Raw genomic sequence first — 27,701 nt, 5'->3', positions numbered from 1 at the left:
CAGAGATTATTTTTGAATAAAGCTTCAACCTCTAAGCCTCGCGGACCATGGCTCGACATGATGAAGTCATGTGGGCCTTTCGCGAAATAGAACGGGAACCAGCATTAATCCCTTGTTATCTTTCAAATTGTTAGTTTATTGACATAGTGTCAGAAGGATTTGAGATAGATTAAGATGTTCACACAACAGAGTTGCATAATATTGATTTAAGGAGGTTTTTTTTGCTAGTGTTGAGCATTTTAAAGTAAGGTTAGAGCACCCTTTAGCTTTTGATTTTATACAACAGTGACATGCAGTATATAAAGTGTTGATGTCAATTAATATGGTTGCCATACTCAAAGGGGAAATTCCTATCCTCTTGACACATAGTTTAGTCTACATTGTTTATTTATTTGCAGTAATTTAAATTAATTCACTTCACAATCTAGTGTAAATTGTACTATTTCTATATAAGGTATTTATTTCAGTATAAAGAAATGGGAATTAAGTTATACAGTGGGGAAGCTTTGCAGGCAAAACTTTGAAAGCCTATCTCTGAGGATTTCTTGGGACTCTGGTTTCTCAGTAGCTTGATTGGATGTCAGAATAAAAATGTCACTCGAACTGTGATACATGATAAGGAAGGAAAACATCAGTAACCAAAGGAAATGGCATGCAAGTCAGTGCAAAATGACAATGCAGTTTGAGGTAGTTCATTAACCACATAGTGTATTCAGCAATCTTTTTTTTTTTTGCAGTATTCTCAGTGGGTGCCTGTCAGCGGACAGGTGCAGTCCACTTCTCTTTATTAATGACAAGTGAAATAAAGCAACCTGTGCAATGAGCTCTCCTGGCAACATGCCAGTGATGACAAGCCAGGCTGGGGGGGGTTAAGACACTGTAACAGTTAGCACCTGAAAATTGACAAATGCTCAATTACTTTACACACACAGGCAAAAATTGCAACAGATGCTATATGAACTTGCAATACTAGGAATTAATTTGTTTTATAAAGTAAAATAATTGCCCAAAACTGCTATATCATCAGGACAGAGGAGAACCGTTTCTCTCTAATGAGAAGCAACCATTAGTATTTCTTGACAGCCATTAGTGTGTGTTTTATACCTATCTATGGTTAATGCCTGAATTCAACATAGAGCTGCTCGATCTGTCTAGCTTCAGTGACAAAAGTTTTACAAATACTGTTTTTGTATTTCTGTTTGGATTTTTTCTGATTCTTTTCTTTTTTTACTCCATGCCATGTTCATGTGTAAAAACAAATTAATATGTACGTACAGTACAGTTCAAGACCTTACCAGCAACACACAGTGTACTTTTTCATTTGGAAACTGCAGGTTCTAATCCAGGCTATGCCACTTTCAAAGAGGTTGGGAGTACCCAAAGGATGGTGCGCAACTACCCACATGCTGATGTTTTTGCTTGGGTGCTTTTCGGCAGATTTTGACATTGGCTAGATAGCATGTACTGCATGTTGCTTTAATCTTTCCCAGAGCTTGTGTGAGTAGTAATGAACTGGGTTGAATAGTAATTGGCTATTCAAAGCTAGAAGTTGTTGCCCAAAGGCTGACAAAATAAGAAAACATTGGAGGACACAGTTCCTACATACCAATAAAGTTAAACGATTAACATCCTACCTTTTAGCCCTTTAATAGCTGTGCATAATGTGTATGTTAGAACAAAATGTGAAAAAACAAATTTATCAAACATTGGATAAGAGGAAAAACCTTCCTAATAGCCTTAACTCTTTTTATTAAAAAGAGATCAGGCTTTTTTCTGCAATGTGCTGTTAACATTACAAATATCAGAAGCACAGTGTTTAAAAACAGAAAAATATTCCCTACTCTGGGGTTTAAGCACTGCAGAGAAGGGCACACTGCAGAGGTCACACAGGAGGCTGATTTAAATCTCACACTTGCACAGCAAGGATGTCAGTTTGTTCCTGATTAAACAGGGGACAGACTGTATAAGAAAGAAGAAAACAGAAGAAATGCTCTAAACAACCACAAGTACATGTATTGAAATAATAATCTACAATAAAAATAATTAAACATTTACTTTCAAATTGATGTAGCCCTGAAAATCTACTGATGATCATAATGTAGTCGATTTCACAAGGTATAAAGAACTATTCTTTTTCAATTTTTGTGCATATTAATCAATATTTTAAAATAAATGTAATTCTATTTCAAGTTACTGTATACTTCAGTAAATTCAGCCATAAAGAACCATAGAACAACAAGGGAAAGGGTTATTTGGTAGGCTAGAGAGTAACAATATTCCATAGTTATAAGAAAATAAATGGTATTATATTATAAAATAAAATCACAAATTATAAATTAAATGATATAAACTGTTAATTTTATTTTTAAAGAGTGTGTGGATACAGAACAGTACTGTACAACTCTTTAAATACTTAATACATATGATTTCACTCTCTGATTTTATGTTCATACTGTAGAACAAGTATATGTATACACAGACCTTCTGTGATCACTGTTTGTTATTGAATTTACTTTCCCATTGGAGCTTTAAATTTGATTTTTTTTTAAATGAAAACAAATTTTCCCTTTTTTTTCCCCTTGTAACCACCAAAATAGCACTGGTGGATCATGTTGTCACGAGTAAATGTTTTCACAGGAATTTTATTGTGTGTGTTCAACAACAATTGGATAAGAGTCAGTGTGCATCAGCTTGTGTGTGTGTGATTGTAGGTACACCAAAAGACATGTTTGAAGGCTGAGGAGCCTGCACTAGCAATGCTCATTTGGAACATTGACAAAGTACAGTATAAATCACATTGCCTTTACACCTGTGTTTTGGGTAATGAGAATACAATTAGCACATTCTTAATTGCAAGGTACTGTAGGATACTGCATGGGTACTGATTTAATTTCAATTTAATCCCTACAGTATGTGGCCTTTAAATAGATCACTCTGTATAAATAAGAAATTCAGACTTTTACATTAGTGAAGTCAATATATGAAGTCTTATGTTAAGAGTAATGTTGTACTTTAAGTAATGTTTTAATTTAGTTACTTTTTAATATTGTCTTATAATTATGAGTGAGACAAATTAATGAAGATCCACATTTTCTTATTGTTTTTTCTTCTGCCATCTATTTGTAAGGTTTGTCTAAAAACCAAAATATTGTACTTTGCAAAATATATTTTGAAAACTTTTATGCACAGTGTGTTTGAAAGTGAGAAGTGATACAACATTAAGAGCCATTCAGATACACTCATTATTTTCTACCTGGTTTGTGAATCCAGATATCTTTTGTTACTCATGAGTCTGTGTTGAATGGTTGAATGTCCTTTCCAAAAAGAAAAGGGATCTGTGTCATAATCTTTAAGTTTATTCTGTTTCCAGTGTTCCACAAGTGCAACTAATACATTACATCAAATATCAAGATACGAGTAGTTTTTTTTTTGCTGTTTTTATGTTCACTTTATAGTATGCTTGGAACATGATACGGAATTTCAGATGACTTGACAATACAGTGTTTTGACAACTTTGCCCAGGAGCTGCTTTACATGTAGGACTTTGCAAGAGATGGGGGTTTACTGTTGACATCCAAGTCTACCTGGCTGTGTAAGAAAGCACTGTGGACTAATATAATAGTGACCAACTATCAGACAGAAGAAAAAGTCTGTGTAAGGATATGCATCATTTAGTTGTTGCAGGGTACAAATGACTCAATCTTCAGTGACATTAAAAAAAATCTAAAGTAGCTTAAAAAGGTTCTCATGAGTGAAAAGAAAAAAAGTTTGCTTTTTTCTTGTGTGACTGCACCAGGCCACCTTGTGAAATGAAGATTTTCCAGAATGAAACAGTTAGATGAAAAAACAGATTTTGTGCCATTCTCTTTCTATGACAGACAATCTTAATGTTCATCACCACATCACATCACATCACACACTGCTTATCCAATACAGAGCCACAGTAGCCCAAGATCTATTCCTGGAAGCAATATGTACAAGGTGCGATACACCCTGGATGAGATGCCAGTCCATCACAGGGTGCACACAAAACATACACTCATACTTCTGCAATTTTTTTTTAGAAGCCATTGAACCTTTCAGTACAGTATGTCTTTGGACTGTAGGAGCGAACCGGATCAGCTGGAGGATACCCACATGAGCACATACAAACTCTTTGCAGGTAGCTCCCCAGGAATTGATCCCAGGACTAAAAGGCAGTAATGCTCATATTGCTGTTTCCTTAATAAAGTGGAATTACTGTTTATCCTTGCAGTTGAAAGCCAGATTAGATTATATACTGTAGATGGATTGATTAAACTTCACAGTGACCTTCAGTAAGTGGCAGGAAGTGATAGTTGTTAGCTTTAAATGGACAGTGAATTCGGACATGTTTTCTGTATTCCAGGCTGACAGTTGTTTCAGCATTCTCCCTAAGGGTCACAGGCACTAGGATGTACACTATGGATCATAACATCTCTACATAATGTATGATCCCAGACATATTGGAGCAATTCTCTGAGTTAAAATGATCACTGAAGAACATCCCTGGCTCTTTACTTGCAAATGTGATAATTTAACTGGATTTTAAAAGTATTGCGAATTTTGCCTATGAATGAAAGTGTAAAAAAAGTATACAAGAAGCATTTGATCACAGGGCTGGAATATCATTATCACTAATGATAATAGGGGCTGGGAGAGGAAGTGCTTGAGGCTGGAGGGTCCATGGAAGAAAATACTAGCTTCCATTTAATGTACAAACCAATCTTTTACTGGACTGCATATTGACAAAAGGCATGTCTTAATCACCTATGGTGTGGTAGCACTTTACATTCTGCTAATTACATTTAAAAAATACCTTTAATAAGAAAAGAATCCTAAAGTGCTTTGCAGAAGCCACCTGGATGATGTACAACAGCCAGTACCTCATTTAGCTACAGTATATAGCAGTGGATAATGTAGTGAGAAGTGAGAAATTACTTCAGCAACTGTATTAATCAATAGGTAGACAGAACGTGAAACCCCAAACCTAGAGTGAAATTTAAGCAGAACACCAGTGTTTATGACTCCTATTTACCAAACAGTGACACTAGTTTTTTGAGTGCCACCTTCTGGCCCAGTAACTACTTACAACAACAACAACAACAACAACAACAACAACAACAACAACAACAACAACAACAACAACAACAACCATGTATTCCTTGATGGGCTCCTGTTTGTAGACCAGGTCCAGCTTAGCTTCTGAGATCTGATGGGATCAGGCTAGAAAGATGGCAATGTTGCTGTCTTGTAGGCCCTTGTAGGGCAAGTTCTTCTGAACGCCATCTATATACAACACAACAACCACCAGAGGGAGCTCAGCTAGCCAATCAGAGTTAAATGTCTGTACCAGCAGCACTGCTTCCAATACTCAGCTGTGACAGACCTATATTAGAACCTGCACAAAAAATCACTGATGAACACAACAGGCTTTGGCTGCAGTGTTTGGTATGAGTTTGTTAAAGAGGGTCCCTGCAATCAAGCCTTAATTGTTAAATGTAAAACTACATTATGACTTAATTATAATTCTGGAATGTTATTAAAACACCAATGCCTTGTCTGAAAATGCTGTTTATGCTGTGTTGCACAATGCAAATTCATTTATGTATACAAAGAAGTATTACTTGCAATTACAATCTTTTGTGAACATTTGATTGCTGCAGTATTTGAATTAGGCAGTCTTGAGGTGCCATCCTTATAGACATTCATCAGTTGTTGTCTCTTGTCGTGATTTAAATATCAATTTTTGTGGAGCGGTTACATATTCATGTTCTGTGAAAAAGGCACAAGAAATCATGACTGAAGCACATTGAATGACAGTGTACATTTCACTTTTTCATTTTCATTTTAACACGGTCTGTCCTATGTACTAATGTAAATCAGTGAGTAATTTGTTTAACAATAAATGTAAATGAAATTCATTCTTTTTCATTAATGACTGCTTCACAATCAGTGGCATGTTCTGTAAAGAGACAAGCTTACCAATATAAATCTCATTATTTGTTTATTTTATTCAGAGTGTTTTTTCTTTGGTTTTGTTTTACCTTTTTTTTTCTGTACAGTATATGTTTCAGCAGACAGACCTTTCATTGTGCTATTCAGTCTCAAGGTGTGACAGCGTAGCATTTCCACACCTCTAGTTTTCTGAGTTCCAGATTCTTATATTTCAGTTCAAAAACATTGTTTTTCTCACACAATGTTTAACTATTGCCTCATCAATGTAAAAAGGCTGCAACTTTGTGTGTAAGCCTTTTTTCACAGTTCTAAAATGTTGTTTTTTTATCTTTATGAATTCATTATTCAACAGTACGATGTTGTGACATCAAAATCAATCACTGCTCTTTTAAGAAAAGCATTTTATAAGAATTTTTATCACCTTTAAGATTTGTATTGTAAGGTTACAAATGTACTGTTCACAAATGTCAAAGCATTTACAGTACAGTATATAAGATTGTTGTTCAGTTTTACTTTCCATTAAATGGAGTGCGCAGATAACTGGGTAACATCTTCAGCTGTCTTTACAGTGAGGTTTTAAAATGTTATGTTTCCTGGCAAATGAGCCATCACATTGGGTAACGCTTGTTTCATTTTCCAAGCTTAAAATTTCCTTAAGTAAAAGCATAAGGTGTTAAATACATCAAACTGCTTTGTTATCAGACTCATATGTATGACATCCAAACCTGTCTTTTATTTATGTTTAATGAACTGAAAATCTATACTAATCATAAACTCATTATAACATACCATACTTAATTCGCTAATAAAGGCAGGAGGCAAGTAATGCAGGCAGCATCCATAATAAATTAAAATCCTCTTGCAGTCTGAAAGTTTTGCTCTTAATTTGTTACTGTGAACGCTAAATCTCTTGTACAGTACATTATACTGCGCCTTGCGTCTTTTTGCAGGGAGGCGGAAAGCAAAATAAATGTCATAAATCTCACAGAAAATAATGAAACTTGTTAAAAACACATTTAAAAGGAATCAGCTTCTTAAAAAAATGAAGCCTTAGTAAAACTAAAGATAACAGTATACTTTTGTAGAGGTATTAGTAGTTTATTTTTGTCATATAGAAATGTGTAAGCTTGGCACACATTGAAGAATGTAATATTTTATTCAATCATTCCATCATCACAACTGAAACCATTTATTGGGTTTTCTTTCTAGCTGTGTTAAAAATGGGTGAGAAACATAGTTTTGTTCATGAAAAAGTTGTCAAACTACGAAACATATGAAATTGGTTAAGACCTCAAAGTAAAATCTATTTCATGCTGTTTAGATTCCCTTTTATATGAATGATTTTCTAGGCCTTTGTGATATTTCTCATCTTCCCTTCATTAATCAAAACAGAATTGCAAAGAATAATGCAAATATGGGATTTCTTGACAACTACAGCTAAGATTATTTCCTCAGAAGCTCCCTTAGAATTTCTGTACTGTGCTGAAAGATATAATGTAAAATCCCTTCCTTTTTCTCAAAATTGTATTATACTTTGTATCATTGCTATAGTTTAGTGTTTGAAAACAATAAACAAAAAGAGAGTACAGGCTTTTGATATATTATCAGAAAGCTATGATGATATGATCAGTGATATGCTGTAGATAGCCTGTGAACATTGTTTGCTTAAATCTTAGGTCCAGTGAGAACTCTTAAAGATACAAAATGGCAAATGCCTACTAATACTTAAGAGTCATTCCCGTAAACTTACTACAATATTTGTTTCAAAGCATGCATATTTACAATACATACACGTATAAGAATGCTGAATCAGCTTTTTGACTTTTCCTTGTGCTTTTCATATATTTTTTCCTTCTCAGAAGCAATTGATTCCTTTCTCTCATTCTTCAGACAATTTTAAAACAAGAAATACATTTAGCTTGTGTAAAAATAAACTATGGCAGCTGTGGATGTGATCCAAAGCGGGGAACACTGGTTCCCAGAGCATTGCCTTTTCAGCCCTGCCTAGTGTTGCTACGGTCTTAATTAGTCAAGCCCACATTTAATTAGACAACAAGTGAAGCTGATAAGATAAGAAGGGTGCGTTCACTGGGAGTTGTAGTGATAATTCTGAACTGTGTTTTCTCAGTTCAATTGCATTTTCTACATTTATGGTAGGTGTTAGTCTTTCATTTTAATTTTCTATTTGAACATGATCATGTCTTTTACTTTTAACAGAGTTTGGAGCATTATATTAACCACAGTAACAGTCAATAAGATGAGGGTGTAAGATACAGTATGTACAATGCTTTGTGGAAAAAACAATCCATTGTGCAAGCGTTCTTTTGTCCGATGTGTGAATAAAAAGGTGAGAATGTCAAGGACAGCTGACAGTGAATTTAGGGTAAATGAGAGTAAATTGTCCACAAAATCTCTAAACCCAAATGGAAGGGGAAAAACATCATTGGATAGCACAGTCAAAACCAACTCTTTTACATCAAATAATGAATTTGCTGAAGTATAGATTTGTACAGTATAAATGTATCAAAATTGAAAACACAGAATATAAAGTTTATGACTTATATGTAATGCTTTCTGCTTTGTTGTGTTTTTTTGCCCGTGTTTCTTCGTTACTTTCAAATGGTTTGAATTCAATTAAATTGTTAAAATGCAAGTTATTTGATGTTGAAATGTTTCAGTGAATGAGCTACTTCCTGGTGAATGCTTATTCATTTTCACTATTGATATTTTTCCTATGGAAGATATCAATTTTGCCTCCTTAACGGCATGAGGTAATATTTTTGAGAATTTAAGAGCATGGTGTCTTCATTAGTTGAGAGAGTGATGTTAATAGGGATTAAATTCATTAACTGCATGAGAACCCTTTAAAATATCATGTCACATTTGTGATTCTCCCTCATTTAGCATATATTGGAATGACATTCAAAATGAATTTTAAAACCGTTTTGTGATTTCAGAGCAGTATTGTGGTCAAATTTGTTTTATACACAATATAATTTCCAGCTTGATGAACTGCCTTTCAGGATGCTGTCATTAGCTTCCTCACATTTCCATATTTATTTTCCTCTGATAAGAATGGTTTTGCCTGTGCCGCAAAGTAACTCATTTCTGGAATCATATTGAAACCACAGCTTTTTTAGTTGTGTTTCTACCTGTATAGGAATTTGTGTCTATTGAAAGCTAAAGTATTAATTCACTCTGTTTCGAGAAAATAATAAACAAGCTATCAGATGCAGGTTGGAACTGAAATTGCGCATCAGCACAAAGTATTTGGTCAGCCAGAGCTCTGACATTGACTTTTTTCCCTTCTCTGTCATCACTAAAATTACTATACGACTTCAGGATAGACTTGGCCAATGTGCAGAAGCCAGGCCAAGCCATTATTATTGCAACAGAGCATATAGGAGGTAGTTTTCTGTAATACATCAAGCCCTTTTATATAACTTGCCACCATTTGGATCAACAGTGCCAATGTAAAGCAACAAATGCTACAGTAGCTGTTGTTGAAGGCTGTGTATACTGTACATGGATGTGCTCACGGGGGTAATATCAGTGTATGCAGCATCTAACAACAATGTGTGTGCATTTGAGTACCAATGAAAATGTTTTTATTTAAAAGGCTGATGTTGTTATGACTTACAACTCAGTAATTTTTCACATTTAAAACATCTTACTGAGAGAAGAAAGGATTACATCAAATTAAATGATTGACTGTTACTCTTCCCATTATGGGAAGCCAGAATTGGGTGATAGGAATGAATGCTGAATTAAGACGCAAAACTGCCTTTAAACTATGTTTCTCTTTATGGTGTGAGTGTCATTTTTTTTTTCTTTCTAAGGTGGAACGCTGAAGTCCATATTCATTGTTGGCCTCACTATCAATGAACCTACACTTAAGTATCACTCATGTTCAGACACAGGCATGTGCTTGGAGCACCACATTAGTTAATTTTTTTCCATGCCTTATTAAGATGCTGCAGTAAAAATAGTACATTAAGGTGGGTGTGGATTAAAATCAAACTTGTGACCCATCTATCAGTCACAAATTAGAATATCAATGGTCCATGTCTGGATTGTACTGACTGGATGGAAGAGTTTCAGTGATGTCCTGGGACAACGATGCTTTTTCTCACCACAGCACATTGATGAGAGAACTGGAAGCTGAAATACTATTCTCTGCTTATTTTTTAGTCTTCAATAGCCATTACGTCTTCTTGGATTTTTTCTCCAATGTCTTGACACGTATTCCCGTCATTCCTGTGGTTTGTTCCAGTTATTTTGGTCTGTTTCCAAAGTAGAGACACACAAATACAGTACAGTAACTACAGTATTTAAAAGGCTGCCCTCACAAGAAGGGTCTGTTTTAGCAGATGACTTGAAAATGAGATACAGTGCAATATCAACAAATTAGGCAAGAGTGCCACAATTAGCATGGCTATCTGTAAATGCATTGACTGTGTAAGAAACAATGAGTGATTCATCCAAAAATGTTACTAACCAAAGACCTGGGTTACATATGGCTGCTATTTTGGAGTCTGTCTATGTAATTTGTAACCTGTGTACCCGATTCATTGACATTTGTAAATCTCTTTTGCTTATAGACAACATGTTAACTCTGCAGTCCAGAAAGATTTTACTGTTTTTTTTTTAAGATTTATGATGTCTGAAAAATAGCACAAATGCACATGCTTGCCTTCTGGCAGCTGTGCTCCCCTTTTTATGATGAAGAACAAGTTTCCATTATCATTCTCCCTGGTTTTGTCTAGAATTAAATTAAGAGAGGGCTAAACATTTATGCGAATAAACATATATTGCAATTCTATACTATAAATTGGTGATAGTGACAGTCCTTTGCATAATTTATTACAGGGAGATTTTGAATGTAAAAATTATTTATTTGACAGCAAGCTGGAAGACAGATTACTTGGGGTCTACACACTCACACTTCTGTAATTGCTCATAAATTATTATGGTTCATGCTGATATGCACTGAGATTTCTTTAGGCCAATGAGCTTAGAAAAATTACAAATTACAATATATTTTTTAAACGGGGAAGAGTGGAGATTATTTGAAATGCTTACGGAGAGCGGTTGTGCTGCTTTCTAATTCATAGAAAAACCAAACATTTCCATAATGAGGAAGATATAAAACATAAGAAGGAAGAGGTTGTTGGTTTTGTTTGTAGTAAATGTTTGTTATTAAGGTGGCTCATAATCTTTACAAACGTATCTTAAGAGAGACGTATACACAGTGAAGTCATAAACTGCAGTAACATTTTGCTATCTTTATGAAGTTAGCCAAATCAAGGTGTGCTTGTCCCATTACTTTTCAGGCCAGAAGTCAAGATTGAGTTTAAAAATCCTAATCTGAGGATTGTGGTTGTCTCGACTTTCTATGGGTGCTAATTAAAGGTGTATTGTATGTTGAATCACCTGAAGTCCTGACATTGGTTCAGATCTGGGCTATGTCATCAGCTGACTGTGAGGTATTTCCCTAGCTAGTTGGACTTACTGTACAGTAATTGACTCTCTACCACCAGGATATGATGAGCTTGGTCTGGTAAGGGTATCCTTAAGGGTATTCTTCCAACACACAGTCATGATCCCACTTGTTTTCTTGGATACCTATGTGCTTGCAGTATTGTTAATGACATTGGCATTTTTCTTCCAAACAAACAATGCCATCTTGAATATAATTGTAAAAAGAATATTTGTGTAAGAGTTTATATAAACTCTATACATACATATATACAGTACATACATAATGTATATAGTTGTATATATATTTTACATCTTGGTGATTTCAACATACTATAGATGTGGATTCGAACTGCTGGGCTATTACCAATTTCTGACCTACTTTTGACTGCTTTTGCTTTACTCAGCGTGATAACTTCTGAGCACATATATACGGCCATACACTAAACCTAGTCAATTCTTCTTGTGTGGAAATACATGTAGATGTATATTTACAATTTACAAGTGTTTGAACTTGGCATTTTGACCACACAGCTGTCCTACTTGTCCTGACAACTTCCCCACCCCATCTTAATAGAAAATTACATAGAATGAGATTGGTTAGTTCACTATTTTGATGGAGGAGATTTAAAAAATGTCTTTTTGCTTGAAGTTTCTGTTACTCATTACAATTAAAACCTAACACAAGTTATAGATGTTGCATTCGATTGAAAGTCTAGCCACTATAAATCCTCATCTACCTTCTTTCTTCCCCACAGTAAACATGTGGAATTGTGCTCTATGATGGCAACTGAATGATGTCTAGAATATCTGTAGAGAAAAATAAAAGAAAGGACTGATTGTTTATTTACAGTATTGTTGACAACAGATGCCTAAAGACGGCCATATCCTCTTTGTATTCCAGTCTTATTGAGAGGGGTGTAAACCCTCCCAATCTTTTCTCTGCACTTTTCTCTATGATCAAATACAGTAAGTCTATACTTCTATACAGTGGTGGAACTCGGTCACATAATACTTTCACAGTAAAATATGTAACATTAATATCTTTGCCTCCTAAGCTGGCCTTGCCTCCTGCAGACAGGAAAGCTACTCTTTCCCCTTTTCATGGATTCTAAAATCTCATTTCACTGATTTTAATACCACTTACAGTATGTAGCCGAGTTGGCAGCTAAAACAGACCTGCTGCCTGTGTAGAAGCTAGCTTCCCTGTTTTTTATCCATTTTACTTATCAGTCAGTAAGACCTAATCAATCAGTCCATTGCAATCATAGCAATATGATTTTCCTCCTGTTGGTGCTATCACGCTTGTGTTTTAAAGGAAAACTAACTTGGATGCTCAGGTACTTAACAACTGCCTTATTATTTCTAATTTGCCTTTTCTCACAAAACTTCTGAAATTGCCAGTGCCAGATCAAATACTGTACGTCTCACCTTACATTTAAAGAGCAGTTTGAACCTTTTCAGTCACTGTTTAGGCAGAGCATCGCAGGAGGACACAGTCTCTGCAGTACTCCCTTGTAAATGTTTTGTTAAGTTACAGTAGACAATGGTTTACTGATGGCTTCTGACTCAGGGTTACTTAATATTCCTCTACTTAAGTGCAGTAATGTACTGTGCATCCTGCTTGATCCATGGAAAGTTATTTGTAAATATTGGCCATATTTAGGTTGATTTTCTCCCATTCAGACTCCCTGACATTCAGATTTACTTGCAAAGCTAGTAGTAGTACTTTTCCAATAGTATTTGAACTTTACAGTTGTCTGTCTGACAACTGACAACTGTGTTAAAATATGGAAGAAACAGAGCTTTCTTGAGATAATATGTGTCAAGAGGATGTGTTTATATGTTCCCAACATCGTGTTCACAAAGTTGGTCAACAATAATGCTGTTGACCATGCTGAAACAAACACCTGATGAATATTAGAATCCTGTTTTTTTTCTTTTTACCCTGATAACATTTGTGTTCAAATCAAATGTGTAGTCATTTGAAGCTTATGTTAGGAAGAACATCTTTTTCGCATGTAGCTCATGTGCCAAATAAAAGCACTCAAGATAACTTCCATCCTCTTTATTTTGCACTGCCATCCTACAACATTTAAAATGAACTTTAAACTTCTGTCTAATAAGTCACTGAATGGTCTAGCTCTTAATCTAAGATCTGATGACCCAGTCTCAACGGTAAGACTCCGCACATTGGGACATCCTCCATGTGTGCTGAACCAATTCCTTCTTATGTGGTGTACCAAATCCATTAGACACTTTACAGTAGCTGTCATTTTCAAACTTTTCTGAAGATAGCACTTCGTCATATCTATTAATGTCTAATTTACTCATGGTTGCCGTAGGTTAATTTGATGTGCTTTTCTTTATTTATTCCTCCATGAGGTGTTGCACGTGAGTTCTATTCCAGAACACTTTGAACTTGTGACATTTGCAAATTCTTTCTCTGCTTTTATGCAGTCATTTAGTGATGGTTATGTATGCTCATCAGTCCTCTAATGACTGTTTTGTTGTGGTTGTATTCAGCAGTTGGTCTGTATAAACTTCTTCAAATCCATTAAGTGTTTTTTCTGCTTCTGTTTTCTAGTGGATGGCTGTATAGACTGGTCAGTGGATCTGAAGAAGTACAGAGTCTTGGCAGGTGAACCAGTGCGGGTGAAGTGTGCTCTCTTCTACAGCTACATCAGGACTAACTACACAATGGCCCAGAGTACCAAGCTTCGGCTTATATGGTATAAAAACAAAGGGGACTCAGAGGAGCCAATCATATTCTCTGGACACAGACTAAGCAAAGAAGATGACTCCATCTGGTTTCGATCAGCTGAGTTACAGGACAATGGATTTTATACCTGTGTGTTAAGGTAAGCACCCCAGGTTTAATTTAATGCACTGCACATGTATAACCCTGACAGCAGGTAAAGATTTCTCTATCAAAATAAATATGTATTAAAAATCCTCATTCCTGTAGACTGCCTCTCTGTGCCTTGTTCCATTTTTAAAAAAAAAAAAATACGATTGAAGATGTAGCCTTTCATGTCTGATAAACCCAGCTACCTTGTTTATTAAATTTACCAGTACAGTATATCTGATTGAAACTGTGTAACGTTGTGTCCTTTAAAACAGAGGATGTCTCCAGTTTGCTGTATTAATACGAGAAACAAACCATAAACATATTTACCTAATTGTCACCTTCTGAAGTCATTTAAAACTTTTTAAAGATCTATACAATCTCCTTTGAGTAACTGTGTTGTGACAAAATATGAAATCAGTAGGAAGAAATTAAATATGGCATTGCACCCAGTATGACTGAAATTATCTCATGATTCATTATTAGAAATGTGTGTTTCAGTTAAAAAGAGATGGTAAAGAAATAGTTTATTTGGAGTTTATTTCTGTAGTGAAATATATTTTTACGCCACAGGTTTCCTAATTTGTGGTTACATATTATGTATCTAAAATATGTAGGTGTGTTCATATAATAAGAAGCCTAAGAACTATTCTTCCACACATGTCCTGTATGTCTTTACCTAATTTCTAGCAGTGACTTCTACAATTGTAAAAAAAATATCAGCACTTTCACAATGTCTTAGCTGACACAGTCCTTGGCCTACAATAATGGTATCTAATAACTCTAAATTTACATTCACTTTGTGCCCAGCAGTGATTCTAATTATGTTAAATGAGCAATTGATATGACTGGTGAAAGCTAGTATACTTTTCAGTCCAGCAGTAGATAGCAGTTATATGGAAACCTCTTTTTACCTGCTGAACAATTGGGTAAAAAGAAACATGAATTTAGCACTGGAGACATAAGACCTTATTGAGAGCTTGTTCTATATTTATAAGTACCTTCTGACTTACAGTACATCTGTCTTAATACTTTATTAAGTTATAATGCATCTTAAGCAAAATATTTTTTTAATGCAAAATATACATTTCCTATAAAAAATATAAAATATTTCAACTTGTGTTTAGGGGTTAGCGGCTCACAAATGGAAAATAAATAGTTTTCCATCACTTTTTAAAACCCCTGCTGTTTAAAATCTTGTGTATACATATGAATGAATTCACCTGAATATACAAATATATCAGCGCATAAAACAACTGAGAATTACTCTGAAAACTGTGTTTGGAGTACAGTCATGAGCCATTAGGACACACTCAGTATTTAGAAAGGGAATAAGACATGCTTGTAAAAGACAATTGCAGTAAAATAACATTCCCAGTGACTGCTGTGTCTGAAATGACATAATGCTGTTTGAACAAAGAAATCTATTTTCTTTGAAGGGCCAGTGACCTGCAGGAGAGATAATGCGGTGTGTGTTTCTGGCAAAAGCACCCCGCGATGCATGACGACACAAAACGAAAAAGCAGAGAGGAGTAATAAGCCTGCTATCAATATGCAATTCTGCTTCACACTGGCAAGAAATGACTTTGCAGTACATGACTTGCAAACAGTGATTATGGGAATGTTAACACATTACTGTACTATACTATGCTGCTTCTCTTGGTTTCTCTTAGAATGCGATTATACTGTATAATAACTTTAACATGAACCATGTGCATGGTTATACTTCAGATAAGCAGTTCTCCATGCCTTATGAATGAACAGAATCACACACAATGATGCAACACACAACAACATACAGTACAGTAGCAACAAAGTCTACATTTGTATTTGCTAGTTGGCTGATGTTGCACCAGTTTCTAATGGTATTTTAGATTTCACTCCCCCCCACTCCAGTAAGTATTTTTTAAAACTAAGGCTAGACTTAAAACTCCCCTGAGGCTTACAGAGTAATCTACACCACCTGTCTTTTTTTTCCTTTCATGAGATAATTCTGCTCTCCACTATCCCAGTGGTGCCACGGACCCTGCCTCACAAATTGGTCTGGTATTTTACCCTTTCTATTAACCTTGCGAAAGAGAGAAACTGAGAGAAAGCTTGGCCCGTGCAATGTGCACTGTAACTTGTGTTCTTAAACACAGGTTAGGGATATATCAAAGAGCTTTTTACCATTGCCTGAACGTTTATTGCTTTAGTTAAGTTACAAAAAAATGCAGTCTGTGAAGGTGTAGCAAAGATGTGCAAATAAAAGACAAAGCGACATTCTACATGTATAACATAGCCTGCCACAGTACTTGTAATTACTGCATAACAAGAGAAAGAGTCTAAAACTTATTCAAGTCTCTTAGAACTCCATTTGCCATTTATAAAGAGAGAGTTTTATCTGTGCATTAATTTTGTACACATCTCACTAAGGCACAAATGCCATGTGTTTTATCTTCTATGGTACAACTTCAGTGAAGAAAAGTCACCTTGATTTGAGGCTGAATGGTATTGGGATATTAATGTCCTGTGCTACATACAATACATAAAACACTCACTGTCGTACCAGTGGAATCTGTTCATGGTATATTCTTATTAATTCTTTACATCTGTATTCTCTCATCTTTTTTTACTGCTTTACATTTTCCATCAGCAGGATACAAATGTTGAATTTGATAAATTTGATAATAGTTTTATTGTGCTCTGTTATGGAGACTGAACTAAATTGTATTAATTACATAATACAATATTATAATATGATGCACTAAAAAGAACAGTAAGAATTGATTAGAGTCTTGTGTAATTCTAAAGTAGCAACTAGCCATCTTGAACAAAATTTTTAAAACATTCACTGCAGCTTGCACCATGCAAAGGCACCGATGGAGATCTGAAAAGGAAAGACTAGTAGCAGTTTATTTCCATATTAATTTCAATTATTCTACATCCAATGCTAGCATTCAAAATCCGTTGTCATGATGGACTGTATGCACCATTCGTTGCGCTGTTTCAGGTCTAGTGATTTCCAATTGCCCCTGTATCTACAGATATTTTCTCCTTTACGGTCACTAAACAAAGTGTTTAGGCTATTTTTGTTGGTGTGTATTTACCACTGGACCACAGTGTTAGTTATGATTAGTTATCTAAGCAAACAAGGTACCACAGGGATATTAGACAAATCTTAATAAGCTTGCTTGCACTAAGCCAGGCAAAGATTTATTTTAATGTGACTCTGCATTTGCCTTTCTAACCAATTGTTTCAATGATCAAGACTGAGGGAGTCCAGAATGTCACCATACCTATAACTTTAGACTTGCAGGTACATGAGAACTGTTTCTCGAAAGCTTCCTTGCACATTGCTGCTTTAAATCAATATCTGTTAACTCTTTGTTCAAGATGTCTTGCCAATGTCTACTTTTGCCAGTGGTAAATTTTCCAGTGGAAAGGGTTTGCAAAGTCAGCAACTTCAATGGTTGAAAGCCCGGTTGTTTTTGATTTGCTATTCATGGAAGAGATCTACAGGGAATGCACTGTTAACCTTTGACCACTCAAAATGACCTTGAAAGAAAACATAAATACCAGCTCCATTCTTTGAATTATTCGTGTTATTTGTAACCTAAAAATTAAAGCCTTTTTACTTTGTTTTTCTAGAATTTAGGACAAGCCATTCATCTTTTTTTACAGCAAATAGTACAGCAAATACAGCAAAAAGACATAACCTAACTTCCTTAATGGGCTAAACTGTCATGTCTTCTATCGTCATTTATTACAGCATTTTGATGTACTGTACTTGTCAAATCACATTGAGGATACTGTGTGCAATCAAAATTAATATACAGTACTGTATTGAAACCTTTCAATTTGTAACAAAAACGTTTTAAATGTCTCTGTAAAATGCAACACATTTTCCAAAAATTCTAGGTATTTTTAAAATGTTTTTAAATGTAATATTTCTCGGTAGGTACATGTACCTCAGAGTACAAATGATTAATTCATACTTAACATACAGTACTTGCTAACCCAGAAATTACATTGGTTTGTTGATTAATTTATTTGATCAAAATCACAGTCTGATTTTACCCAAAATTCTAATTGTCTTCATGCAACCAGCTGCTTTTTCACATACTGTACTTTAGGGCACTATCTTTTACAGTACATTCTGAGCTGTTTAACCCAAAATGTGTTCCAGGCACTTCATGCTACTGCATACTCACTCTCCAATATATGTCCCCATCTGCCATTAAGACAGCATTCTGTAACCTCTTTCTTAACACCTGTTAGCAGGCCACTATGCAAAACATGGATGCTTGTACTGTAGTCAAATTAAGGTTGATTATTATTGAGCTCTTAAATTCTTATAATGATTACATGAAATGTCTTTATGTAAAAGCAGGATTATATTCATAAACTGCACCATTTTCTCCAACAGTCAAGTCTTTGTACAGTTACCAAGCCTGTAGGAACTGGTGTAGTCTAGATCATTTTCACTGGAAACACCTATTAGTAGGAAAGTGCTTTTTCCTTCATCTAAGTTACTTCATTTAAGACTTTACACTGGGCAAGATTCAGTGCCTCCCTATAGATGGACATTCCAGGAGAAGAGAGAATTGAGATTAATTCTCAATTAATTAATTAAACCAGGATTAAAAACCTTAATCTTCTAATGAACAGGGTGGATACATTAGTGACAGGAGTGCCTAATTGAGAGAAATGAACCATTGATCTTGGAGATCCTGTTATTCACAAAATACAAATTAGAAAAAAACAGGTAATAGTTTCTTATACTGTATACGTCAAGTGTGTTCCTTTAAAAGAGACAAATCTTCAGTATGTGTATGGAAATATACACAAAGGTTCTGTGCCAATGTTTTGAACCACTAGATTGGACATGTGTTTGTGTAGTGATCATTTTGAAAACCTTAAAAACCACAATTTAAATAACTCTGATCATTGACAGGCTAGACTTTGGATAGTATTATCTACATGTCATTTAAAATGAATAACAGTTTCTTTTTTGGAGTGATACTGTGTTTTCTTCATTTCATTGCATGAACAAGATTGTGCACCAGTTCTGATACTCTTTGTGGACCTGGGAGCAGTTCAGTCCTCATTTCTTTTTAAAATCTAATCTTACTTAAATTTAGAGGTGACCAAAACTGCCAGAGAGCACAAGTTCATTTACTGTACTTCTATTTTGCGTTTGATCATTATTGACTTGGAATCCACAAGCTGGCATGACAAATCCCAAATTTCCAATAATTATTATTTTGAGGGTCTTAAAAATGAGTACCATAATTTATAAATAAATAATTTGATTTCATCTGAATCATTTTGCCATAAAGGCCAATCATTTTACCCTCTTAAGACAAGAGGTTCACACTCTGTCATTTTTAATAAGAACCTGATTGTTCCCTCTGGTACTTGAAATTGAGATCAATCACCAGAGATTGGGTCTATCCATGAGTTTGTTTTGCTTGTAGCTTTTATAGTTAATTTACTGAGTAAACTGAGATCCAGCTAGTGGGATTTCTAATCTTGCCTGGAGTAGTAGTTTGATTGTCTTACTGGTCACCACTTTGAAATTTAACCTTAACCCTGATAAGTAAATTAAATGCTGATACAATATTTCTACATTTAATTTGCTGGAGTCTAAAGGCTTCAATAGTTTTCACTCCCATACTCTTCTTAATTAGAATATTATCAACATTTTCAACATGAATACATTGATGTCTTTTGTCATTTCATTTTCTTATGCATTTTGGACACATCATGATACAATTACAAATATTTTTTATTTTAAAACATGGTAGTCGAAGCTACCAACCAACGTATTTATAGAAACAGTTTATTTCTAGTTCATTGAAAGCTATTTTACAGGAATGCAGGGTGTCACACCTATAATATAATGTTATATTATGTCTATAATGTTAGAATTAATTAATGAAGCTAATGAGTTATAATTAATGTTTTAATTTTTAGAGGTGTGTACAGTTAACATACAGGTATATTGGCTTGAGTGTTGAAGCTTATTGAAATTCTTCTTTATTACCATATTTATTACCAATTGCATACTGTATGATGCAATTAAATTGAAAGGGTGTTGCATAAGCTTTTCATTTAAAAATAATTACATAATACATAAAATAATTACATAAAAAAGTACAATAACTAAACGTAATAATTGTTCATCTAAACTGTCATGAATAGATTAGTTAAAACATTGATTTTATTAGTTATACAGTACATCTGTTTTATTTTGCATTAGTTTTACTTTATAATGCTAAGAGTGAACAGTGAGTCAGGACTTTGACTCCTTTGTCTCCCTAATATTCTTCCAATACTGTACCGTACATAGAAATCAATGTTGTAGAACTACACAGATAAATAACATTGTCTGTTTCTGTATAGCTTTTGCATTTTATTTACAGGAAAACTATAGATGAAATATTTCAGGTCACACCAATTATGTAAGACATCAGGTCAACAAGAAAGTTGCCAGATCAATATCAAAGACTAAAACATTACATTTAAATAAATGCTAAGCTTTGAATCAGTTCTGATATAAAATAAGTTAAACCTATCTTTTATAATCTGGTGAAGCTGCCAAATTATGCAACAGGAGTGCCACCGTTTTTTCAGAAGATATACTTCTAAATAATATGAGATGTGGGAGTCTCCTCAAAGTTCACGACGAAGCAGCATAATTATTCATGCTGTTTAAGCTACAAAAGTGACAAAGTGATCTTAAAGAAGACTTAGGGTTCAATGTGGTGATGTGTGAAATAGCTTGCTCATTCATCTCCAATAATCCACTGGAGCACAGAGGTTACAATGTTTATGTTAATCAAAGCATTATTAATTTAAATTAAGTCCAGGGACTTCACTTTTATCTCTTTGTGGTGGATCTGAAGGAGAAAATCTAGTCGACGCTACTTAAGCACGATGTTTATTCTAAAATGAAATCGCGAACAAAAAAAAATCAATGTTTGCATTCTATGTCATGCCTGCTGCTAGAGGTGAAATTAGAAATGTAAAGCCCTCTCTATTCCTCTAGAAACTCAACGTACTGTATGAAGGTGTCAATGTCCTTGACTGTGGAGGAACATGACTCAGGCCTCTGTTACAACAGTAAAATCCGATACTTGGAAAAGGCAGAGATCACAAAAAGTAAGACAATCGCCTGCCCTGATATTGAGGACTACATTGCTCCATACAAACAACCCATGATGACCTGGTATAAGGTAACTTAAATGATCTTTCTCATTCATTGAATAATAAAAGCCCTTTTACACAACACAAAATGTATTGATACAGTAACCTAGAATGTCAACATCAAGCTCAGAGTGTGGAGAGGAGAACGGGTTCTTTTCTACAGCTGGATAAGGACTATTGTAAATGATAATGGGAGTTTATTTAGAATGTCTAATACATTGAGCCACAAGGTTGTCAGTTTGTCTCAAGCGTACTTACAAATTGATTTACAATTGAGAATTGATATACAGATTCCTAAGAGCAGAAGATACAGAACAGGAGCTGTCACTATCATTTTAAGCAACTTTATTCACAATCACGATCCCTATTTCACGGGTCAAGTGTATAAGGTTATCAATAATGAGATTGCTTCTCAGCTTTCCTTTATAGATAGCTTTCCTTATTTTGTTCTCCTAATGATTGTAATATCTTAGTGAGATTTTAAGCTGCAGAGCTGCAATCAGCCCTGGAAAACATTATGAAAAAGAACCGAAAAAAGGATGTTGTGAAATGTGGGATCGTTGAAATATAGTGGGTAGAATCTATATTATTTGTAGAATCTCATTTTAGAAAATGAGCCACAAAGTCCCCTTTCACTTGTAAGTTAGAGAAAGGACAGCTGATGTTTATGATTTGAAGTACAGTATGCGCCATATTAACCATATTAATTTAAATGGTTGTATCTTTAGGAATACAATGTCAGAGATACTTTATCAGCATCCTTTCTTTTGCAGGAATGCCAGAAAACAACATGGAGGAGCTCAATAATAGTGAACACAACAAGTGTCACAATACCAGAGATTGAGGAAGGGGATGGTGGAAATTTCACATGTGAATTGAAGTACGGCAGTAGGGTGGTGAGGAGGACCATAGAGCTGAAGGTTACAGGTAGGTTTTGATGCTATTAAAGCTTAAGCAGTGTTTACAATTGCAAAAAGTCTTTTGCTAAATTAATAATCAAATATGGCCTCAGAACGTGTAAGGAATTCAACAATTTTCTGGCTCACTGAAAACAATATCACAAAAATGTGTGTGTCGGGTGTGCAAGCATTGGTACAGCACAGCATGAGATTTAGTATAGTTGTAATCCAAAGTTTAATGTTCCCAAAACTGCAATGTACTATGACTTTTACGAAGACCTTTGGAATGCATGCACAGTGAAGTGAATAGTTGTGTATCATGTATCAGAAGTGCACAGATGTAAGGAAACAGCTGTGGACTGTAAGGAAAATTGTCCACCATGTCTAAGGTTCCTCTTATTTGCAATGTTCATATTAGTACTGATTTGAGTGTTATCTAGTGATTGAGATGATGTTTGTTTCGCATTTTTGGCTTATACTTTGGTCGTGCTCAAGATGCAATTCCAGGCCAGTGAACTTGACCCTGGGGGTATTCAGAAAGTCCTCACTGTAGAAGCTGCAGCTGTCTATTCCTGTGTGAATTCCAGTTCATCAGCAGAATCACAAGGCTGGCGTCAGAAAGGAGTGAAACCACTGCATTTCTGTTACAGCTGCAGTTTCATTGCAAAATAAAAAAACACAGTGCCAATTAAGCATTAATCAAGTAAAAAGACAGTCATATCCATAAACACTACTCATGCAACTTTTCTAGTTTAATAGCAACAAATGGTGCAAATACACTGCATACTGTATATGCAGGTTTTTATACAGTATGTTAATAGGCTTGGCTACAAAAGAAAAATAATATTTTGCCATAAGGTGCATAAAGACCTTGGGTGAACACAACATACACAACACGCCAGAGTGGCTACTTCATCTTGTTTGTCTTCATATCCTCTACAATACTATTGTATGATATTCACATTTATTTCTCTGCATTCAGATATGACGTATACCGTATTTAATAAACTACACCATCACCTGCTATCGTTTACAGAGGCACCACTCTGATTGCAAGTTTGTATTGCTGTCACCTGCAGTGCTGCATTCCAAACAGAAGAGCGAACATAATCGACCCATTGAATTTGATGCATGTTAGAAACCGCTGAAAGAAAACGATGGTTCTCGCTAAGCAATAGTTAGCTACGTAATAAATATTCCAAAAGTGTTCAAGGGAAAATGACTTTTTGGGAAATGGATACCTCTGGCTAAATTTAATTCTGTCACTCTGGAAAGTGAGAAGGTGTAGGAATGCACATCATAAGCACTGTAAAATGCATCATATTTTGCTGTCATTTTTGTCAGCAATATTAATTGTGACAGAAATATCAGCCTCTCCTTAAGCTCAGTGCACTTTATATGCCCTAACTTTTCAGTGTCTAGTCTAACATTTGCCCTTGTGCATCTATCTCTTGACCTATTTGTTTTATGGTTTCACAAAGCGTTTGATATGTTTCTTTTCCCCCTGGCTGAATTGGCAGATCAAAAAATGCTTCCTGCATTTTCCTGCTAATTTGGTAGAACTAGAAAAGAAATACTGTAAAAGATTTGCATGAACAGAGATGATGTTCTTTCCATAAATGTAAAAATTAAAAACGTATAAATCCTGGAAACATTTTTTCTTGTTGATCAAGTTATACTGTACCATAAGTCATAAGCAGATACTCTGAATTATTTCATTGTGTTCTTGCAAATAAAAAATGAACAGGTGTTTTTATTCTGAATATATAGGGTAGAACACAACTTACAATAGATAAGAAAAAGCCCCAGTTAATTATTTGATTAGTGTCTTCTCATTATACCTGATGTGTACAAATGACTCTGAGATAACCAGAGATAAATGGGCCCTGAATGCACCAGCTGTAAACCGTATGGATTATTCCATCTGTATTCTGTTTAGGGGAAGAAGGAGATATGTACTGTAGCTCAAGCTCTTTTTGAGCTTCAAAGGTGACTGTGGCATTGTGCAGGTGATTAAGCAATGAGAATAGCAAAGACTTTTAAGAAGTACAGTACATGCCTAGTGAGCAAGAGAGCACCGATGACAGTATTTATATTGTTTTTTTACAAGCAAACAGCTGCCTCCAAATTCAGTGAGACCAGTCATCTCAATTGCTGTGTGTTTTGAATGTGATTACCTTAACATTCTTTTTCGAGATCTGAAATCACTCTTCATCATTTCTAGTGCTCACTGTTCTCTGAATCTTTGAATGCTGTTGAGACCATTTGTCAAAACATTATAGTGTAACGGCAAATATTGAAGTCCATTTACATGTGCCTTGTAGATGTCCTATTTTGCTTAAAATGCTCTCCTATTTTGTTGAATTACAAATGATTAACACAAAGCAACTTTTTAATAGCTTTTAATCAACACTTAAATTCTCAAACTGTACACTTGTGGGTGAAATGTCACATAATCGCACAATGTATAGACAGCTACCATCTTTGTTTACCATATAAAGCCATTACATACTTCAGAATCTCTAGATTCTTCTGATAACTCCACATACTGTAGATAATTACTTATACACAGATTTCACATTAACAAACTTAATAGATCATCACATCACCACAGTGGACACAACCTTTGGCTGTGGGCAGACATCTTGTTGTCCTCTCTGTGCAGACTTTTTTAAAGTGAGAAAATTGTAATTCCTCTACCCCATGCCCCAGAATATTAGAAAACGTGACCTTCAGAAAATGTCTTTCTGTTGCTCCCCCTTTACAGCTTTACCAAACAAACCCTTCTTTTTCAGAAGCAAAATGATTGTACACGTTTCCGTATTCGACCATCTGAGGAAATCTGTGAAGACTATCCCAGCAAAACGCATGACCAGCTTTGTTGTAAACACTTTTTTATCATTGAGACTGGGAAGAAAAATAGCTTTTTCAATTAAGTGCAGAAATTTCTTTTTGTGGCAATCATAAATATTTGTGTTTAGTGAAGACCAAATGGAAATTACATTAAGCCTTGACACTGGTGCATAATGGAAACTACTTAAGAGTGTGTGCCAATGGAACTGTACATCATATCCAAAACAGGTAGTCCTGGGACTTGGCAGTCTGTCTGGGGTAGGGTGGGGTGAGAGGACAAACCCTTTAATATGGAAAATATCTGAGAGCAGAACACAGTCTACAATATTCATTCAACTGTTAAATGAACTCTTCCTTTACATGTTTATAACATCAGAAAAAAAAACTGAGGACAGCTTACGTATCTATCTCATTTCTTTGGAAGTATAGTCAACGTCAGAAAGGAATTTAAAATTAAAGGTCTAAGGCATCTTCTCCGGGTCACTTAGCACTTCTGATGTGGAAGGGCTGTGTTTAACCAGAGACTGAGAAGGCAAAAGGTGCAGTTCTGTATATTCCATCTGATTCACTCACTGACTTGGAAAATTAAAAACACAAATGGGCTCATTTGCTCATCAACAGGAATATTATCTTGGTCATTGGTCAAGCAAATTGCATTATATCATCTAAAGATATGTTTTAGGAACAGGACTATGAGAGTCCCAGTTTATTTAGAAGAGATAAAGTGAGAGAGTCATATACTCTTGAGTTTATATAAAATACTGACTCAATCACATAGTCTACATGTTCTCAACCCCTCTGTATAAATATTTCCTTTATTACTGTGCCAGAAACTCATATTCCTTAGTGGGAGTGGGAAGATCTGAATGAGACTATTCTTTATAGCCATAATAACAGCATCAAAAAGTACCTTAAAGCTCTTTTCTTTATCTTGAATAATTTAAAACAAAAGGTACAGGTAGTAGATAAAAAATTGAAACACTAATGTAAAGTCACACCATGACAGCTATAATTATAGACAGCCAGGCCTGTCCAGCATTTTTATAGATTACCCTAAGCATTCTGAGATGTTATTTCTATAATTAACACATGGGTCTCACATTTTTGGAAGCCCTTGCTTTCAGTATATTTAATGTTGATCTTTTACTCAGGTGTTTCCATTTTTTTGGTACCTACCCGAAGGTTATATCAAGAAACTAACCTCATGATATAGGAATCCCCATTATAACTTTGAATATAGTGCTATGGTCACAATATGTGGTACTTACTGTATAATTAATAATAATAATAATTGCTTACACTTATATAGCGCTTTTCTGGACACTCCACTCAAAGCGCTTTACAGGTAATGGGGACTCCCCTCCACCACCACCAATGTGCAGCATCCACCTGGATGATGCGACGGCAGCCATAGTGCGCCAGAACGCTCACCACACATCAGCTATCAGTGGGGAGGAGAGCAGAGTAATGTAGCCAATTCATAGAGGGGGATTATTAGGAGGCCATGATTAGTAAGGGCCAATTGGAAATTTGGCCAGGACACCGGGGTTACACCCCTACTCTTTTCGAGAAGCGCCCTGGGATTTTTAATGACCACAGAGAGTCAGGACCTCGGTTTTACGTCTCATCCGAAGGACGGCGCCTGTTTACAGTATAGTGTCCCCGTCACTATACCGGGGCATTAGGACCCACATGGACCGCAGGGTGAGCGCCCCCCGCTGGCCCCACTAACACCTCTTACTGTATATACGTAATGTGATATATTACCCAATTTCATACTAATGAACAATCAATTTTAAATCTGTATTTTTTAATAATTACTCATATGTAAATAATAAATTAAAATGGCTAATTTGAAGAAAAAGGGGAAATTATGAGGAGAGGATCATCAGATCTTTGTAAAATGACAATTTGGATACCTAAATCAATAAAGCAGATAGGAAAAAAAGTCTTCTCTTTCGCTTCAATAACAGTTTAAGAGTCTTGATGGAAGTCTTAAAATTTTTAAAAGGAAGAAATAAAGTTGATTGTGGATGTAAATCAATGTAACCAGTCCAATAGAAGACAAATCAGATTTAGTACTAATAGGATTTTTTTATGTAAACTGAGAGCAATGTTAGGAATAGTTTTCTGACTTAAACTGAAGAAGCTGAATCTCTTTAGAGCCATATGGACCATGTGTTAAATAGGAAGATTGTAGGAAGTGAGGAAGCTGACCGGCCTTTTCCCACTCCTTGCATTTCTTATGTCATGTTATCATCTCTTTCTAAGTGGAGTTTACAACATATGTTCAGGAGGAATAATGGCAACTACAGTCGTTTTCACTGCAGTTACCTTAAATCTTACTAATTCCCAATATCATATCCCGAAAGCTATGAATACCACAAGTAAGCCGTTTTTCCTCCACATTCATATATTTTATCCATCCTCCATTTCAATTTCACCTTTGGTTGAAA

The 27,701-nt window shown here is 35.2% G+C and overlaps 1 protein-coding gene across 3 annotated transcripts in view; it reads left to right on the top strand.

Moving 5' to 3' along the window:
- Positions 1-27,701, top strand: part of il1rapl2 (interleukin 1 receptor accessory protein-like 2) — a 295,280-nt gene that overhangs the window by 178,933 nt on the left and 88,646 nt on the right. For all 3 annotated transcript variants that reach the window (XM_069193492.1, XM_069193493.1, XM_015351291.2), the window contains exons 3-5: positions 14,042-14,315; positions 21,336-21,522; positions 22,267-22,420. In XM_069193492.1, coding sequence (XP_069049593.1) covers positions 14,042-14,315; positions 21,336-21,522; positions 22,267-22,420 — 615 coding nt within the window. The remainder of the gene's footprint in view (positions 1-14,041; positions 14,316-21,335; positions 21,523-22,266; positions 22,421-27,701) is intronic.

The sequence above is a fragment of the Lepisosteus oculatus genome, chromosome 8 (assembly GCF_040954835.1).
Source record: "Lepisosteus oculatus isolate fLepOcu1 chromosome 8, fLepOcu1.hap2, whole genome shotgun sequence".
In the NCBI taxonomy this organism is placed as follows: Eukaryota; Metazoa; Chordata; class Actinopteri; order Semionotiformes; family Lepisosteidae; genus Lepisosteus; species Lepisosteus oculatus.
This window is presented reverse-complemented; position numbering and strand designations above follow the sequence as displayed.